The following is a 19,206-nucleotide window of genomic DNA, read 5'->3' as shown; positions in this document are numbered from 1 at the left end:
TTTTAAACAAAAAATAATTTGAACATTATAAATTGCCTATTGAAATTCTCGAAACACATACAAGAATGATAAAAATCCTCAAAAATAATTTGAAATTACAAGAGCAGAGAGTGACTAATTATCATAGATATTAAATCAGAAATTTGAGCAGTTTTTATTTTTCCTGATTCAGATTTTGAAGTTCCGTGTGACACAAGTTGTTATGATCTTTGCTTCATTTTTTATATTTGATTGCAGAAACATTTTGTTTGATGGAGGGCAATGGTTTCTGAAAAACTAAATTATCAAAAAATAACCTGACTAGGGAAGGTTATGAACTTAGGTTGGAGTTTCCGGTCGAGACCTATATCATTCGAAAGCTGAGGACACGTCCTTTCCGAATCTGTTTTTCGTTTTTGCTGCGGACCTACCAGTTTCGAGAAAAATAAGTTTTAAATTTAGATCACTGAGCCATTCAATCGACATTTTCTATTGTTACAATTGTATTTAAGTATTTAGTGTTCACGCGATCCAAAATTCTCATTTTAATTGAAGAAATCAGTAGAAAATCCAGAGCAACCCAAATTTAAAACCTATTTTTCTCGAAACTGGTAGGTCCGCAGCAAAAACGGAAAAGAGATTTGGAAAGGGCGTGTTCTCAGCTTTCGAACGACATAGGTNTNGNCCGGNNNNTCCAACCTAGGTTCACACCCTTCCCTTGTGAGTTTCATGCTCACAGTGAATGCATCCAGACATTTTCAATGCTTCACACTGCGCCTATAATTTTGCAACTTTGGCTAAATATATCTCGGTTCCTGTAAAAGATATTCAGAAATTTCGAAAGCGAAAATGTTTGTCTTGATATCAGAAAAATTTCATCAGTTGACAAAATTTTAATATCTCAAACAGGAAACAAGATAATTAGGTTCAAAGGAACTCTCTTTTCATGGATTTTCACATATTTCAAAAGTAAAAATTCAAGTTTATACGTGATCAAAAAAACATTTCAAAAAACCCTCGTGGCAAAAAAAAGCTTCGAAACAAACTTAAAATTCTAGAAAAAAACGACTACGTGAATTGGTTTAAAAATCATTGACATCTGGGAGAGTAATATAAAAGAAGATGGAAATGAAAGTAAGAATCAGTTCTCACCTTCTCTTGGCTCGAGAGAAGGTGACCCGGGTATCCTGGGTCCTAGGTCCTCGGTCCTAGGTCCTGGGTCCTAGGTCTTCGGTCCTAGGTCCTAGGTCCTCGGTCCTAGGTCCTGGGTCCTAGGTCTTGGGTCCTAGGTCCTGGATCCTGGATCCGGGTGACCTGGATCCGGGTGACCTGGATCTGGGTAACCTGGGTCAGGGTGACCTGGATTCGGGTGACCTGGGTCCGGGTGACCTGGATCCGGGTGACCTGGATCCGGGTGACCTGGAACCGGGTGAGCTGGATCCGGGTGAGCTGGATCCGGGTGAGCTGGATCCGGGTGACCTGGATCCGGGTGACCTGGATCCGGGTGACCTGGATGGCCTGGAATCGGGTGACCTGGAAAAATCGACTGGTAAAAGTATGAAAACCATTCAAGTGAACAAAATTTGTTTCTGGCAAGGCTGTGCCACGCCGGATTTTACTACGGCCGAGCCCTGCCGCGGTTTCAGAAAAAATATTCGAAGAAGCCGCGGCCGGCCCTGGCTAGCCGTGCGGCTTTTCACGGCCTTTTGAATAATTGTTTCATGAGAAACGTAGATTTTTTTTTGAAAATAAAAAAAACGAAATTATTCAAAAACTAATTGATTTTCACTTCACACGTTTTTATGAGGCTATCCGCGGCCGGCCTCGGCTAGCCGCGGCTTTTCACGGCTTTCACAAAAAAGCCGCGGCCGGCCTCGGCCTCAAAAATCGAGCCGCGGCTGAGGCCGGCCGCGGCCAGCCGCCTTTTTGCACAGCCTTGGTTTCTGGTGAAGTTCTGCATGTTAGATGTGATCATGTAAACAAAGAACAGTTGCATTCTGATTCATATGTCCATCTGGTTCACTCTTTTTTCCTCCATCCAAAATCAATGGGGTCTCTAAATGATCTTTTCGGGTGTGTAAATATTCTATTTAAACCAACCAACCGACCAATGTAGTCTCATCGCCGTTTTGTTTTCCATTTGTCCTTTATTTTTGTGCGTCATTAAAAATTTTATTTATTCAAAAATAAATACTACAACAAATATATAGGAGGTAAGTTTTTTACAGAAATATTTTTTAAACGCGCTCTACCGATAAATTAGTATCACATTATACAACAGCATTTGCTCTTTTGAACTGGAATCAGATGCTCAGTCGGAACTATAGCAGGTTGAACAGGAGTAGATTGAACTTCCGATGATGAAGAATTTAAGTCGATCGGTTCTTTCTTTTCTCCAGCTAATTTCACTTTTATTGGAATCTCGGGTTTAACCATGACTTCATTTTTCCTCTCGATCTCCACAACTGAAGGTGGTCCCACTGAAGAGTGCCCAGACCCAAGTTCAGCTGACCAATCGCTAGACCTCTCTATTTTTAGTCCTTTCGCTTCTTGTCGTTTCATTGAAAGATTCAACGCATCAATTTTCTGAGCCTTCTTTTCAGAGACTTGAGGAAGATTGAATGCAGGTTCTTCCTGAAACTTTCGGAATTGAGAAATTTCTTTTTTACGATATACTTACCTGTAGTATAGATAATGCTCCTGATGAATTTAGTACTTGAAGTTCCATTGGCGGTTCTGGAGCGGACAAAGTGTTTGGGTGAACCGGAACTTCGAGAGCAGATCTTGTGGGGAGTCTAGCCGATGAAATTGATCTCATCTGGAAATTTTGATTTTTAATTAAATCACTCAAAATCTTAGGGGTTCCCAGCCCTAGAACCGGTAATACCCCCAAACTTTAAGCCAATTTATCTCGACTCCTGTCAAAGTTATAAAAAAGTTGTCAACTAATAAATTGTTTGTCATAATATCACCAATATTTTATCAGTGACAGAAATTTTGATTGCTCTGACAGTAACCGAAAAACTTCGACTCTCAAAATGTTTTAAAATATGTTGTGTAAATGCTTTAAAATTATAGGTTTTTACTGATTTCATAGTTCACGAATGTTGGAAAGGTTTTTGGGAAAACCTTTGAAAATTCACATTGTTAGTTGAAAAAATGCTTCGAGAGCAAAATCCAGAACATTTGTTAGTTTCGGTTTTTATAATTACCGTAAATCTTGTAATTAAAGATCACTTTCCACTTTGTTATTTCACTTCCTGTGAAAGATACAAAACATTTTACCAGTCAAACTTTTTTTTGATATCTTGAATATGAGCCAAGATGAATTAGCTCAAACTTGACAATATGGGGGCCCTTCTACTAAAGGGTTAGCGGTAATTCACTTCTTACAGTCTTGGTTTCTGAATACATGGAACACCAAGTAAAAAGATACAATTCCTAGAAGTCCGACTTCATTAACATTTGTTTGGAGATACTTTTTGTCTTTTATGTTAGACTTTACCCTAATCACCCATTTACCACTACCCCCCTCCCCCAGAAAAACTCACCACTTTTTTCTGATCTTTGAGATTCATTAACGATGTCGCTGGTCTTGGAACATCTCCAGAAGATGCTTCCAGAAACATTTCACTCCGAATATCGATTCTTGGTGTATCCTCCATTCGTCTCGCCATTTTTTCTCTTTCTCGATTACGCGCTTCAACTTGTCTCATGTACTGCTCTTGATCCTCTCTTTCTTTCTCTTCTCGCATTTTTTGCTCATCCTCAAATTGTTTCTTATTCGCATCCTTTTTGTTTCGAATCGATCCAAATGGTCCGGACGACGCCATTGCTAGAATTCAGTAGGAATATGATAAGAGTGTAAAATAGGGACGAAAAGGAAGAAGACGTCACAATTTTGAAAATGAAAAAGTAGAGAAGAGTGAGGACATGAGAAGAGACGCCAGACAAGCGAGAAGAATAATTAGGAAGAAAAATGATGATTTCTGTTTTATTAGTGGTATCTTTTTCCGCATGATTCATCTAACTTGTTCATAAAAGTTTCCATCTAATTTGTGATTAGGAATCATTGGCCGTGATTTTTTTTTTCGTTTTGCTTCAAAAGTTATAAAAGTGAGTATTTAGTTTTTTTTCCCTAAAAACAAATTTTTGGTTAATGCTAAAGTTTTGCTGTTGCTATAGGTATTTGAAAATAAAAAAAATATTTCTTACATTTAGAAACTCAAATTTACAAGTTTTAAATTTGTAATAGAGGAGTCTCCTATATTTTGAGCCAGTTTTTTTTCTCTATAAATTTTCCAGTAATTTCTAGAGGAGATTGTCTTAAACTGCCTTTTCAGATTTCCCAATGTTGAAGTTAGACAAATCTTCCAAAGTTCTTCAACGTAATTTCTCCAATAGAAAAGAGAAGCACATCCAAACAGTTAACTTTGAGCTCAACTATCTCAAATCCTATGAGAGATATCAACAAATTGTCTACTGATAAAATATTGGTGTTATTATGATAAATACTTTATCTGCTGAAACATTTTCGATGTCTCTCATAGGAACCAAGATAATTCAGCTCAAAGAGGACAATTTGGGTGGGCTTCATAAATTAAAAAAAACAACGAATTTCCTCAGAAATATCTCCTCAAAAACTTTCTAGAATGAGCCTGTCTTGTTGTTTCAAAGTAGAAGCCTGGAGTTTTCCGACCACACACGTCGCTAGGTAAATTCATAAGCAGCCTAGTCCCATCGGGGGAAAAAGGCTATAATCAAACACTAAAATTACATCGATTTCTGAATGAAAACATGTGTGTCGTCAGCGTGTTAGACAAGTAGAAGTGAACGAAAACTGAGAGAACATATTCAGGAAAACGGGGAGCTATAAGAATGTCTGTCAAATGATAGACGATGCACTTGACAAAATTCTCAATAGGGCTAGTAAATTGAGAATCTCTAAACTTCTGAAAATGGCAAGGAGCTTTTGGGAAACTGATGTGAGCGTCACCTAGCCATTTCTAAGAAGGAACTTTGCTTTTCTGAAATCTAAGCCAAGCTGAAAGTCAGTTTCTCGAGACTGGCGTGTCGTCAGAGGCAGACAGTGATAAAGTTCACTTTAAGCTCAATTATCTCGGTTCCTATGAAAGTTATAAAAAACCGTTAACTGATAAAATATTGGTGATATCATGATAAACATTTTGTCTGTTGATAATTTTTTGATATCTTTCAAAAGAGCCGAGATAAATGAGCTCAATGTGTGCGTATAGCGTAGGCTTTGGACGACCACCCGTATCAGTAATGGCAACTGTGCTCCATGGGGAATAATGGGTAACTCTAGACTCACAGCCAGGTGACACTCAACAACATCGTTGAGGTATCTATTTATGTTTCCATGAGAAGGGGTTATTGGGTTTTCTGATAAAATTCAGATGGATTCTCGCTAGAGCGTACTTGCATTTGCTAGAAATTGTTGAAGAAAGCTACTAAACTAAAATCGAAAAAGTGATGTGTTCGTGGGTGGATCCAAACGTTAATGCATGTTTTCCCCTAGATTCTTTTCGTTTTTTTTTTGTGGAAGCTAGGTAATCATCTCCTTCTTCTTCTTTTGTCTCCTGATAATTCATACCTAGGTTCTTTCTCGCCAAACAACTATTCCTTTAACATCGTCACGTCATCAAATTTTATTCGAGAATATGTTTTTAAATATTAGAAAAATTATCGAAAAATAAAAGAAAATTAAAGTCGAAGACTATTAGTCTCTGGTTCGTGGCATAAGACAAGGGAAAACCGTCGCAAGTCTATTACGAATACTCGAACTTCTCCTTTGAGCTCCTTGAGCTGGAGCTACAGCTTCTTGCTGAATTAGCGGCTCCTGAACTCCACGATCTTCTGGATTCTCCTCCCCTTTTCTAGCGGATTCCGGAGCATCAACTTGTGGAGTATCTGGTCTGTCAGGCTCAATGATATCCCCTTCTGGATCAACATCTTGGTACAAACTCTCCTCGAGTTGAATGTCCCCTGACCCACGTTGCTTCACAATCGGAGCACTTCGAGACCCAATCGAATCCACTGCGATCGACACCTCATCAGCCAAAGTGTTTGATCTTGTACAAAGAACAGAAGTGTGTCCGGAATGAGAAAGCGTTTGGGGCTCTTCTATGACCCACCAACCAAATCTCAAATGAATATCTCTGTCAATCGCCAATAGCCTTCGATATGCATTTTTGATTCTCTGCCATCTGGTAAACGATTCATTCTTTTCCAGCTCCTTTTTCATCGTATCAGTCATTTGGCAGCTGCTAATCATTTCTCTGTACATGGAAATCTCCTTTCTTTTAGCCAATTTAGGTGAGAGTGCATTTGGAGCTTCGGCTCGTTCCGTTGTAAAACTTCCGTACGGAAACTCGTTTGGATTTTGAAGTGTCAAGTTTGGTGTAGAACCAAAGTAGAGCTGGAAAAACCGGTTTGCTATTAGTCCACAATTAGAAATTTCGAATTTTCTAGAAGAAGCAACTTGCACACCGACACTGGAGCTTTTTCTTTTTTTATCAGAAACTAAGATAGAAGCCCACACGAATCGTCAACTTTGTATTCAAATATCTCGATTTCTGTAAAAGATAGAAACATTTGATCAGCTAACAAATGGTTTATCTTAATATGATAAACATTTTATAAGTTGACAAATTTTTGATATCTTTCACACGAATCGAGATAATTGAGCTCAAAGTTTAAATATACAAAAACGTATTTTTCAGTTGATTTTCGTTCATTTCGGTCATTTTCAGAAGTCTGGAGCTAGACTGTCAAGCTTCCCATCAATTCGAAAAATTTGTAGGCTGTAAAACAGATCTAGATTGAAAATTTTGCATTCATAGAATTTTTTGAAAATTTCTAAATTTTCAGCTATTGCCTATTTTTGAAGGACACCTGCTTTTCCACGTTTTCAGTACAAAAACAGGCCATGAGTGGGTGTCTTTAAGAAATCGCAACTGAAAAGCTAAAAGTTTTCAAAAAATTCTGTGAATGCCAGGTTTTCAATCTTTGACTGTTTTACACCTTCCAAGACATTCAAAGTGATCGGAAGCCTGATACGCCAGATCCAGACTCCTCTAAACTGGCAAAATGACCAAAAATCAACTAAAAACTATTTTTTTGTGTTTCTCATTGACCAGTATTGCATATTGTTACTCACCTGGTTCACCTCCTTTGCATTTAAAATTAAATCCCTTATTCCTTGTCGTGACACCGAAGTGTACGATCTCAAATCGGATCCTGGCTCGTCAAGAATGTAGTCGAATGACATTGGAGCGCACGTCGGTGTATTCGTAGCTCTCCGGAGACAGATCGTTTTATTCAAAAGTAGTTTCTCCTCTCTTGCCTTTTCTTGCTCATCCTCTTTCACTTTCAATTCTTCCTCTTCCTCATTTTTCATTTTTGAAGAGCTTGGCTCTGGTTGGTTAGATGACATTCTGACGTGCTGAAATTGATGAAAATTGGGAATTTGTATGGAAAAAAGAGCAGAAAAAACAACAAAAAATTGTCCGGGAAAAGGAAAAAATGAGATTGAATCACTCCTCTTTTTCCCGGAGATCCATACTTCCCGCCAACAAATTTTAGCCGGTAGATCAAAAATTGTTTTTTTTTGGAAATTTTATTTTAGACTCACTTTCTAGCTTTTTTTCTGAAATTTTTGTTTCAGAATTTTCACTTTCTTTTCTTGCTCTTTTTTCTTCTTTTTTTTTAGCTATGAGCTACAGTGAAACCTGTAATATGGTCCCTAACTTGTAACTTTAGACCAATTTTTCTCGTTTTCTATTAGAGCTATCAAAAATGTGTCAAGTGATAAAATGTTGATAATTTTACAAACAATATTTTATCAACTGCTCAAATTTCAATATTTCTCATAGGAACCTAGGTAATTAAGCTCAAACCTTAATTAAGCTCAAACCACTCTATACGTGCTCTTTGAGATAATTTTATCGGTTTCTATGAGGAGAGATATCTGAAATTTGTCAACCAATAAAGTGTTGATGATACTGTGATAAATAATTTATCAGTTGACCAATTTCTGATATCTCTTATAGAAACCGAGATAATTAAGCTCAAACGTTCCCCTCCTTTCTAATAGGAACCCACCCTACACGTGCCCTTTGAGCTCCATTATCTCGGTTCCTATACAAGCTATCAAAAATGTGCCAACTGATAAAATGTTGATAATTTTACGAACAATATTTTATCAATTGACTAAATTTTGATATCTTTTAGAGGAGCCGAGATAATTGAGCTCGAATCTGACAGTGGAGAGGGCCCTTCTATTTATTGGTACCTGTACTACCTCTTAGGGGAACCTGAAATCTTCAAAACGCAATTCCAAAACGTCCTTATTATTCATTCAAAAATACTTCTAGAATACTTGATAAACAAATTAAGAGACACAAAATAATTACAAGAAATGATAATTGAAATAAGTTATTGAGATGTTCGAATACAACAATTCGAACATCCGTCTCCCGCTGCACTCTCTCTGCGATCTGGATTACGAGCTGGCGTTGGCAACGGTTGATTGGTGATAACCGGAATTGGAGCCTCCTCTTTTTCCCATTGAACTTGAGATCCTTGAACTGGCGGCACTTACTCAACCATTGTTCGCTCCTCATCCGAATTCTCCAAACTGTGTTCAGTGATTGTCGTGGCACTTCGAGAAACACCATCCGGTTCATCTTTGGTCGGTTCATCTTTGGCTTCACTGATATTAATACTGATCGAAACTTCTTCGCCGACTGTATCTGATGTTCTGGAAGGGAGAATCGAGGTGCGTGCCGAGCTTGGATCCGTCTCTGATCCAGTGCTCGGCTTTGGTTCCACGTCTTCTTTCCTTAATGGGACTGGTGGCTCTTCGGCGACTTCTGTAGTTGTTGCTGTCTCCATTTCCACATTCTTCTCTTCTTGCTCAGTTTCCTCGATTTTAGTTCTCTTTGGTTCGGGAGACGTTGGACCAGACGGATCGGTGGACATTCTGATGTGCTGTAAATATTATGAATTTAAAAAGGATACTGTACATCAGCAATTGTTTATTTATTTATTTATTTATTTCAACGAAGGGGAGAAAAATACTAACACGTGAAATGTCTATGAAACTAGGAGATATAACAGGGACATACATTTGTATTAAATGGGAGATGGAGGAAAACCGAGTTAGTAATTAGTTGAATTCAAGACAAGAAAATGTTTTAGTTCACAGGATAATAGTCGATTTTTGAAAGCCGCTGACGAGGGCTTCACCGGAAACACTTTGGCGGGTAAAGAGTTCCAACATCTGATTACTCTATTAGAGAGAAATTGAGAAGATATTTTTGTTTGAGAAGATATTTTTGTATTGTCAACATGGAAAAGGTTCGAGAGATGCTAGCGATCATATTTTCATGGAAAAATAAAAATTTGGTTCAGAAAATTCGACCAAAAATTTACAGAAATTAATAACATTGAATACAGTATTTTGGGGGCGGGACCTAGATGCCATTTTTAAAAACTCGAAAATAAAAAAAAATCCAAAAAAATTGTCTGGAAAAAAAATGAGAATCTCTGTGTCGTAGCTTCTTTTCGCGCTAAACTTTGATCTGCATTTTTTCTTGTAGATCAAAATAAAATTTACAGAAAAACCTACGATTTCATTGAATTGATTTATCTTCTTTCCTGTGAAAGATATCAAATAAGTTGTCAACTGATAAATATTTTATCAAACTTTCATGAAAATTTTATCAGTTGACGTATTTTTGATATCTTGTACAGGATCCGAGATACTTGAGGGCAAACTTGACATCATGAAGGTCCTTCTGTTACAGGTTTTACGGTGTTCTAGATTTCCTTTATCTCTCTCTCTCTCTCTCTCTCTCTCTCTCTCTCACGAGTACATCAAAACTTTCGAACATAAACTTTTAAATCTATCTGCCTCCCTTTCTCTTTTTTTTCACACTTTCCTATTTGATCCTTTTTTATACATTTCAGTGAACCTTGCCATGATTCGCATTCTTCTTCTTTCTTCTGTGTTCACCTATGTCTATAGTGCCAATTTAATCATGATGCAAGCGATTTGGAGGCACGGAGATCGAGCTCCAGGAGATCTACCGTATCCCAAGGATAGGTACAATGAGACCTACTGGCCACGTGGATGGGATCAGTTGACCAATGTGAGTGGGATTGTTTGGGTCACGAGTTGATTTTTTTAATTTTCAGAAAGGAATTTGGCAAGCTGTTGAACTTGGCATCTGGTTACGACAACGATATGGAGCTACAGTACTACCCGTCTTCAACAAAAACAAAGTGTTCATTCTATCTTCCGATTCGGAAAGAGCCATAGAAACTGCTCAAGGGGTGTCTGCTGGTCTATTTCCACCAGTGGATGATCGTGTTTGGGAGTCTTCGTATCTCCGATATTGGCAGCCTACACCCATACAAACTGCGTATGGGACTATAGATGCTGTGAGATTCAGATACCTTTGTCAAGTTTGAGCTAGTTTTTCTTGATTTCTGTGAGAGATATCAAAAATATGTCAACTGATAAAATGTTTGGGAAATTATGATAAACAATTTATGACATTTTTTTGAAATCGTTAATAGGAACCGAGATAAATTGGATCAAAGCAAGGGACGTTTTTCTTACAGGTTTTACGGCATCTATTTCTCTTTTTCAGCTTCTCCGTCCCACAAAAGTTGATTGTCCAGCTTACGACTTGGCCAACGAGCAAGAAGAATCTCCGATAGCTGCTCAAATCAACAATGAGTATGGTCAAATGTTCAAGTGGCTTCAGAATACAACGGGAATGGAATCTATTGACTTTTGGAATATCAATGATTTGTATGATATTCAAAGAGAGGTATTTTGTTGGTATTACCGGGAAACCTGCAATAGAAGAGCCACATTCCGTCTGGTTTGAGCTCAATTATCTCTGTTCCTGTGAGAGATATCAAAAAGTTGTCAACAGAAAAATTGTTTATCACAATATTAAAAGTGATTTTATCAGTTGACAACTTCTCTATATCTTCAACAGGAGCTGAGAAAATTCGGCTTGTCAAAAGGCCCTTCTATTACAGGTTTTACAGTAACTAGTTCCCTTCTAAAAAAATAAATTTCAGCTGGACCATAACATGCCACAGCCTAGCTGGTTGAATCAGGTGTTCAACGGCACCACTATCATGGATCACATCCGTGAATTGAAACGAATCACTAGAAATCAAGAATTCAATTCGCCAACAAAAGCAAAGTTCAGAGGAGGTTACTTGGTGAATGAGTTTTTAAAAAATATGGAAGATTTCAAGGCCAACAAGACCGAGAAAAATGCGATGATGTATTCTTCGGTAAATTTATTTGAAAATATTAGAAACGCTAAATTTTGAAAAGTTTGCAGCACGATGGAACCCTCTCGGCCCTTCTCTACGCTCTCAACGTCTCTAACGACCAGCTGGTTCCCTATACAGCTACAGTACTCTTTGAGCTTTACGATGATGATACTGTACAACTTTTCTACAAAAATACAACTAGTACATCGTACCCTTTATCAATCCCTGGATGCTTACAAATTTGTCCATATTCCAATTTTCTGGCTCTGCTGGAAAATGTTCGGGTACGATCATTGGATGCTTTATATTCGGTATGTTTTATCACAAAATATGATAAGAGAAAAATAAATAAGATATTTTTACAGTTATGTGGTACATATAATAGTTCAACGTCGAGCAGAGTTGTGGCAACGACAACACCTCACTCCTAATCACTGAGCAATTCATCCGATTTGAGTGTTTCTTGCCGATGAAGTTCTTCGATCTGAAACTCCTCATACATCTTAAACAGACCAATTATTCTCCGAGTCTGAAAATATTACCTTTTTAGGTTTCACCACAGGTTTTCTGGAAGACATTGGACGGATAGCATGGTTTGGTCCCAAGAGCCAAAAGGTTTCCATGACCCCCTTTCCTTTAATAATGACTTCTCCTCGAGATTCTGTCGCGAATCCACCAACTGTTTCCGTCAGAAGTCTATTGGCTTCAGCGGACAAGTGAATTTTTCCAGCTGAAATTTCAAAAATTGATTTTCGGATATTTTCGCAACCTCTTACGTTTTCCATTACTCTCCATGCGACTCGCAGTGTTCACAGCATCTCCAAAAAGACAGAAACGTGGCATTGTGAGTCCTACAACTCCAGCGACAACTGATCCGCAGTTCATTCCGATTCTCAAATTGATACGCTCGCTTGGAAGATGTGGGATTCTGAAGAATTCCAAGCTACTGAGGAATGCCAACGACATCAGAGCAATTTGTCGAACGTGTTCATTTCCATTTCGATGTGGAAGACCGGAGACACAAAGGTAGCCATCTCCGATGGTTTCGACCTGGAAATTAATACATTTTTATCCAAAAACCAGTTTTCTAGCTCTCCTAGGAGCCTAGATACAGCGCTTTGAAGCTTGCAGAGACGCAGACAACGTGATGCTCTGACTGTCTGCGTCTCTTCAAATTTTAAACCCGAGTCATATTGTGAAGTTTTGCTCGATAATATGTAATGTACCTTGTAAACGTCATGCTTTTCTATAATTCCATCAAAGATTGTGTAGAGATCGTTGAGCAAATTAACAACTTGAAGAGGTGTACACTTGCTAGCCAGAGTGGTAAATTGGACAACGTCGGAGAAGAATATAGTGACTTGTTCGAAGGTTTCGGGTTCTACGGTTTGTCCGAGCTTCAGCTTGTCAGCAACGGTTCTGAAATTATTGGATGATAGGAATTTTAGATTTGAACTCACTTTGGAAGCATTCTGTACAGTAAGACATCACTCTTCTTTTTCTCCTCCACCAACTCTTTGGTTCTCTCTGAGACTTCCTCTTCCAATGACGAGGCATAAGACTCCAACATATTGAAAACATGATCCATTAGATTATCATTCCTGCTCGAATTCATTCCTCTCAACTGCGATCTCACAGTGTCGATGGACGGACGTTCCGAAGGTCGCTCGGTGAAGCAATCTCGAATCAAATGAAGCTGAAAATAACTAAACTAGGTTACGGTAACCCTGTGACTCATCCCAACCAGCGCCGGATTGATTTCAATGGTATGATCGTAATCCAAATCCGGCCGCGGTGACTTCATTCCTCCCTTCTTGAGAAGATATATTATTTCCTCAGGGTCTTCTTTACGATCCTCCATGTTGAAGACACTTTTTCGGGTGATAAGTTCAGCGCAGATTATGCCCAAGCTGTAGACGTCACCCTCTTTGGTTCCTTTGATGTCCTCAGCTCGGAGCAGCTCGGGAGCGCTCCAGAGGAGATCTGAAAAGTGGGAATTGGTGGTTGAGGAGCAGTTTCTAGTTTCTGGGATCTACCTTTCTTTTCGTACATCTCTGGTGATCGTATATCTTTCAAACCATAATTCGAGATTTTCACTTGCCATCTATCATCAATCAGACAGCACTTGGAAGTCAACATTCCATGGCACCCAACAATTGAACCATGGAGAAAAACTAGTCCTTGGACAATATCTTTGATCAATGAGTAAATGAAAAAGTTATCCATCTGAATAGTGGCCTTCAAAATGACGTCAGCCATAGACCCCCTAGAGCAGAATCTCCAGACAGACAGCATCTGTGGCCCATCCAAACACAATCCAATGAATCTATTGAGATTGTCATGATCCAGAGTTCTCAGCTGGAACCATGGAAAATGCATTCACTGATGTCGTTCTATGGGATCTAGGCACTCACCGTTCTCATGAATGCACATCGTTCATCATCCAATCTCGGGCGATACGCATGCTTCTTGGCTACCACCGGTTCATAATCTGCTTCTCTCTGTAGACTAAAGAACAAAAAGTTCCTGGTTTCAGTTTTAAAGGACACGGTAGTTCTGGAAGACATCGTGCTGGTTCCACTTTGAAGACTCCGTACACTGTGCTCTTTTGACTTTTGTTTCGACTGAAAGCTTTTGTGGTAAGTGCGCTCTGTTCCGAACAACCTACATTTATCTGATGTAGATGAATAAATGGGATCTGCCATAGTTGATTCTGTCGGTTGATTTCTTCTCTTCTAGCTTTAATGGAGAAATAGATCCCCAATCCTGCCGCAATAATAGCCAAAGACAATACCACGACTGCCACAATAACCCAGACCAGATATTCCTCTACAAAACTTTTGGGGCACTGAAAATGTCTATAATCTTCCATACAACATTTCCGTTATTCATACCCCAGTCCCAGTGAATCCACATAGCGGTACATCATTCGGCCGCACATTCCCTTTTCTGGAACTCCACATAACACCTTCATCTGTATACAAAGGAGAGTAGGTCTGAAATAAGTTCAAAAGCTGAGTAAAGCTCCATTGGTATTTACCGCGCTCATATTCTCCACATAAATCGTTGCTCGCAGTGTATTATTTCCACTTTCATCGAGTGATAAAAGGAATAGGGTCGGGTTTCGAGTGCCTTTATCATTGATATTCACATTTCCAGACATGCCAACAAACGATTGCGGGAAATATCTCATGAATGCGCTTGCATTACGATAATTTGCCATTTGACCTGCTTTGAACATTCGGTCCAGAGAAGTTCCATAGGCATAGACGGCATCGTGGAGTTGGCTAGAGTAGGTAGCCGCCTGGAAGTTGAAGAAGTTCTAGGGATGTTTTCTAGTCAATCTACGACCCGACTCTATCAGAAAAAATGGTCCTAGGAATAACGAGGGGTTCCAAGGAACATAAAACCTGTATTAGAAGGGACCCCTCCAATATAAGGACCCTCTGGGAGGGGCTTAGAACAATAGAAGGGCCGACCCTTCTGATATAGGTTTTAAGGTATTAGACTGGTATTAAATGTAACAAAAATTCCCAGTCTTTTGGTGAAACAGGTCGAATGGGAACTCCGCCCCCAGTTTTATGAACCATGATCCGCTTTTGGAGCCATTATTCGCGCTTGGGGCCTTATAAGCTTCAAGTCCTTAAAGATTAAAACCACTATACCGTAAATACTATAATAGAAGACCACCCTATACTGGCAATTTGAACTCAATTATCTTAATTTCCAGAAGATATTTCAAAAATGTGTCAACTGATAAAATGTTGGCTATATTATGACAAACGTTTAATCAGTTGACATATTTATAATATCTCTCATAGAAATTGAGACAGTTGCACTCAAATTTCAAGTGTAGGGTGACCTTAGATTAGAGCGTTTATGGTAAACGGAATCATTTCGTTCCAACCAATAGCTTCCTAATCCCAAACGCCTCTTTCTTCTAGATGTTTCCTTCATATGACCTACCGTACTCCCCTTTAACATTTTCTAGCCTCCTACTCCCCACAAGATGACTACAAAATGCGCATTTGTTTATCATTAAGGAGCCCATTAATCAAAGTAAGTCTTCTATCGGTAGGATTGTTTTTTGTATTTTCCATCTAAATTTAAATGCCACAGATCGAATCTTATTTACGATGGGGAATAGAGTCTTGCTATGGTGACTATCTGGTATTAGGTGCTTATTTTTACCAGCTGGAAACCTACCACAGTATAATTCTTCCCTTCACAATCCTCTGTACAAAAATAAGGTGCCTCTTTCATTCTTGCGATCACCTCCTCTCCAAACACTGTGTAGTTGGCTGCAATGGACCCTTGACCCATCATCTGAAACAGTAGAATACGTGATTTTTTGGTCCTTCTTATTGGGTGGCTTCTTCATCAATCAGGCGGCAAATAGATTACAAACGGATTAGGCTACATACTCTAGACTTACGTCACAAACAAATATAGACTTCTTGAATGCTTTCAGAGCTCTGGTGTCATTCTCATCGGATCCAGAGGACGGTATCCACGCTGGCCGCTCACCACCACCAAGTAAAGGGACGTCTGAAAGCTATTATGCTTTCATCGGAAAATTCCGTTAAACCTACAGTATCCCTTCGACTTGATATCCGAGAAAATGTAGACATAATCATCCCCAATCATTCCAGCTTCTTCAGCTGCCAGAACCCATTTACGACGGAGACCGATACCATCTTTCATGCAGGTCACGATTACTGTAATGGACAAGAAACATTATAAGCGCTAGAGAGAAATGTACAAACTCCGTCCTCTCGATTGAATCTTTTTCAGAGCTGATATCATCCCATCGTTAGATATGTCAGTGACTTGTATGGAGTATGCAAGAACGATATCTCCAAAATATGATACTACTTGCTGAAATTGATATTGGTTTATACTCTACTACAATATCACAAACTTGCAGATCATTTCTCATTGTCACACATTTTTCGGCATCCTCTTCTGTGAAATAGGCATAAACAAACTGATTCCATCCGAATTCTGCCAAAATTGCCCGAATCGCTACTCCGAGACTTCTTTGACCAGCTGACATAATTCCAGCATTCGGAAATCTGTTCTCGTCATCCAGTTGAGCGGCGTTTACCAAACCCCAGGAGATAATTGGTCGATTGTAATAGTTAGATACAATGAAAGCGCCAAGAGTGGCTGAAAAATGATGGGTTAAGGTTGAATAAAGTGTTTAGGAGCCTACGTTGGTTCATAGTGGGTCCAATGATAACGTCGACATCGTGCCGTTCGATTAGTTCAACTGTTTTACCGGCTGCTTCGGATTCAATGCAATCATCAAATACGACCGTGAAGCTGGAAATGTGGAGATAAAAAAGATCGACAGTAACCCAGGAAAACCAAAACAGTGATAAACTTATAATAATCATAGCCATGGTAACAGAGGTATTGAGAACAGAATGTGATATGCTTCTACAATTAATTGTCCTAGATAGTAACCTTATAACTTCCAGCGTATATATTTCAAAAATAATATCTACAGTAATCCCAATGAAAGCCAACATCATACTTTTAAGCCGTTCCTTTGCCGGGACTTCGCGGGTCCATCAATAGTTTCTTTTAGAATCAATATTTTGAAACCAACTAAATTAGATACGGTAGAACTCGACGAGTACTACACAATGGTATAATTTGAAAAACTGTATCATGTTTATGACCAAAGTTACAAGACCATAAAGTTGTGATCGCGTAGCTCAGGCAGTTCTCGGCTTGTAACTTTGTTTGTAGACAAGATACAGTATCCCAAATATTATCATTATGTAGTATTTGTCGAGTTCTATCGTATTGGGTTAGTTGGTCAAAAACTAGTGATCCAAAAAAAATATGGGAGGGCCCGCGAAGACCCGGCGAACGCATGGCGAACGTTCGGCAAAGGCCCGGCTTGCAAGAATTAAAAGTATCATAACTATGCTCACAGGGACAAAAACAGAAAGTGGTAGAAAACCTTAGTCGAATGTGGGTCCTAGACAGTAAATGTGTAACTGCCAGTGCCCCATAAATCTAACAATTTATCAGTGATCCCCATGAAACCCGAAATCGCTTACTTGAACTCCCAACCAGTCATCAAACCTTCTCTTTTCAATCTGTCAATAGCAATATTAGCAGCTGACGCCGACGTCCGGTATCCTACAGTAATCGGTGCACTTTGATAGTCTCTCAATGGATGAACCCCATTCGAATCACATTTCCAGTTGTGCCAGTGGCCACTTGCAGGTTTGCCGGTTTCAATAGCTAAAAAAATTATTTTATTTTTTTAACGAAAAGGACCTACCGTAGTAACTAGAATCAACACTAGAAACATAAAGTGCTTCTTCATCATGCTAGATTTTTCCAAAACTCTTGGATTTCTTTTTATATCCTTTGAAGGTGGGAGGGGAGGTGCAGTTAAGTTTCTACGCTTGCCGCCTAATCCTTAATGAAACCCTTCAAAAATCCCCATTTTTTCCGCCTCCCGAAACATTAAGGTTGCCAATTGGAACCGTTGTGTTGATTATAAAAGTTTTGATAAGAGAAAAAAGGGAGAAAGGTATACAAACTAGAAGTGATCGGTTGCCGTGCCGTCGATAGCTCAGTTGGTAGAGCGGAGGACTGTAGAGTCAGTGGGTATCCTTAGGTCGCTGGTTCGAATCCGGCTCGACGGATTTCTTTTTTGGAAGTTGTTTTAAAAAATATTTTGTGAAAGAAAAGCAGTGATTTTTTGAAAGAAATGAATACCGTAAAATCTGCAATAGAAGGGCCCCCTAACTTTGAGCCAATTTATCTCAGTTCTTGTGAAAGATAGCAAAACTTTGTCAACTGCCAAATTTTCACCATAATACCGCCAATATTTTATCAGTTGACACAATTTTGATATCTTTCACAGGAATCAAGGTAATTGAGCTCAAACATGACAATAGTTACAGGCTTTACGGAAATTCTATAAACGGCCAACATACAGGGTGGCAAAATTTCAGGAACCCCTCTTAGAATAGTTTGTTGGGTTTACTGAAAACTTTTCATACTTCTGTTTGTCCGGATGTCCATGTTTCAGATTGTTAAATTTCTGCAATGTTCAATTTTTCCGAAATTCGAAGTTTCGAAATTTTGAGACTTTCAAATTTCTAGAGCCTAGCTTTCTAGATTCCCTTTATTTCATAATCTGGAACTTTCAAAAAGTTTGCATCATTCAAAAATGACATATATTTTGAATTTTACCCTCTATGTCGTCATTTTTGACTCATTTAACACGATTTCGCGGTCCTTATCTTCATCATCGCGGCATCCTTCCAAAAAATTTTTTCAGACATTTTTCCATTTTTTTTTTTTAGAAAAAAATGACTAGTTTCCTTTCCACTTTGGATACAATCTCCGTTAACTTTTTTTGCAATTTTTTTTGCATTCGGAAATAAATTTCGAAACCCCCGTAGTCATTATTCACTGTTCGTCTCCCTCCAGCCGATTTACATTGCTAATTCAGTGTCTCGCCGAAATAGTGTATCAGGTTTAGAGCGTCTTTCAGTATATAATAACCTGAATTTTTTACAAAAATATTCATGACGAAACAAGAACATGGAATGCCATCAATAACTCTCCTTATCAGTTCCTCTTTTTCTAAAAAAAAACGCCGTTTCGAGACGATTCGAAACATTCCAAAGAAATGATGACGATAAAAGGAGAGGTGGTGGTGGAGCCATCAGAGACCACACCCATGGTTCACTTGTTTTGTTAATTTTCTAAGCAAATCATTTCCCCCCGGCCGTGTTTTGATTTCGAAATCCGCCCGATTGTCTTTCTCGAAAAAAAAGTAAGCGAGTCCCGAAAAAAGTAACAGGCGTGGGCGATTCGTTGTTTGCTCAGAGGATAATAGAACAGTAGTAGAAAAGCAAGCGAATT

At 38.8% G+C, this 19,206-nt stretch overlaps 5 protein-coding genes and 1 non-coding gene across 6 annotated transcripts; 2 read left to right on the top strand and 4 right to left on the bottom strand.

Moving 5' to 3' along the window:
• Positions 1-2,244: 2,244 nt before the first annotated feature.
• CBG11267 lies at positions 2,245-3,812 on the bottom strand (the record flags this gene model as incomplete). The annotated part of the gene is made up of 3 exons (XM_002635010.2): positions 2,245-2,613; positions 2,660-2,797; positions 3,531-3,812. The coding sequence occupies 3 exons, from the start codon at positions 3,810-3,812 to the stop codon at positions 2,245-2,247; spliced, it is 789 nt and encodes a 262-aa protein (XP_002635056.2).
• Positions 3,813-5,719: 1,907 nt separating this feature from the next.
• CBG26894 lies at positions 5,720-7,435 on the bottom strand (the record flags this gene model as incomplete). Its single annotated transcript, XM_045236568.1, has 2 exons — positions 5,720-6,418; positions 7,160-7,435. The coding sequence occupies 2 exons, from the start codon at positions 7,433-7,435 to the stop codon at positions 5,720-5,722; spliced, it is 975 nt and encodes a 324-aa protein (XP_045099187.1).
• A 1,163-nt stretch (positions 7,436-8,598) lies between these two features.
• On the bottom strand, positions 8,599-8,982 carry CBG26893 (the record flags this gene model as incomplete). Its single annotated transcript, XM_045236567.1, has 1 exon — positions 8,599-8,982. One exon carries the CDS (start codon positions 8,980-8,982, stop codon positions 8,599-8,601), a length of 384 nt encoding a protein of 127 aa, XP_045099186.1.
• A 1,001-nt stretch (positions 8,983-9,983) lies between these two features.
• Positions 9,984-11,361, top strand: CBG11270 (the record flags this gene model as incomplete). Its single annotated transcript, XM_002635011.2, has 4 exons — positions 9,984-10,154; positions 10,201-10,446; positions 10,659-10,841; positions 11,101-11,361. The coding sequence occupies 4 exons, from the start codon at positions 9,984-9,986 to the stop codon at positions 11,359-11,361; spliced, it is 861 nt and encodes a 286-aa protein (XP_002635057.2).
• A 370-nt stretch (positions 11,362-11,731) lies between these two features.
• On the bottom strand, positions 11,732-18,333 carry Cbr-gcy-7 (the record flags this gene model as incomplete). The annotated part of the gene is given in 21 exon segments (XM_045236566.1): positions 11,732-11,788; positions 11,814-12,034; positions 12,081-12,354; positions 12,531-12,723; positions 12,765-13,000; positions 13,031-13,287; positions 13,341-13,662; positions 13,719-13,928; positions 13,973-14,152; positions 14,199-14,318; positions 14,345-14,608; positions 15,511-15,630; positions 15,740-15,852; positions 15,897-16,022; positions 16,071-16,206; positions 16,226-16,473; positions 16,520-16,629; positions 17,379-17,489; positions 17,504-17,565; position 17,672; positions 18,320-18,333. 21 exon segments carry the CDS (start codon positions 18,331-18,333, stop codon positions 11,732-11,734), a joined length of 3,375 nt encoding a protein of 1,124 aa, XP_045094581.1.
• On the top strand, positions 17,892-17,975 carry CBG28156. The gene is given in 2 exon segments: positions 17,892-17,929; positions 17,939-17,975. It is a non-coding gene (tRNA).
• Positions 18,334-19,206: the final 873 nt, after the last annotated feature.

Source organism: Caenorhabditis briggsae (genome assembly GCF_000004555.2).
Source record: "Caenorhabditis briggsae complete genome, chrV, whole genome shotgun sequence".
Classification (NCBI taxonomy): Eukaryota; Metazoa; Nematoda; class Chromadorea; order Rhabditida; family Rhabditidae; genus Caenorhabditis; species Caenorhabditis briggsae.
Note: the sequence above shows the minus strand (reverse complement) of the source record. Positions and strands in the feature narration are given on the sequence as shown.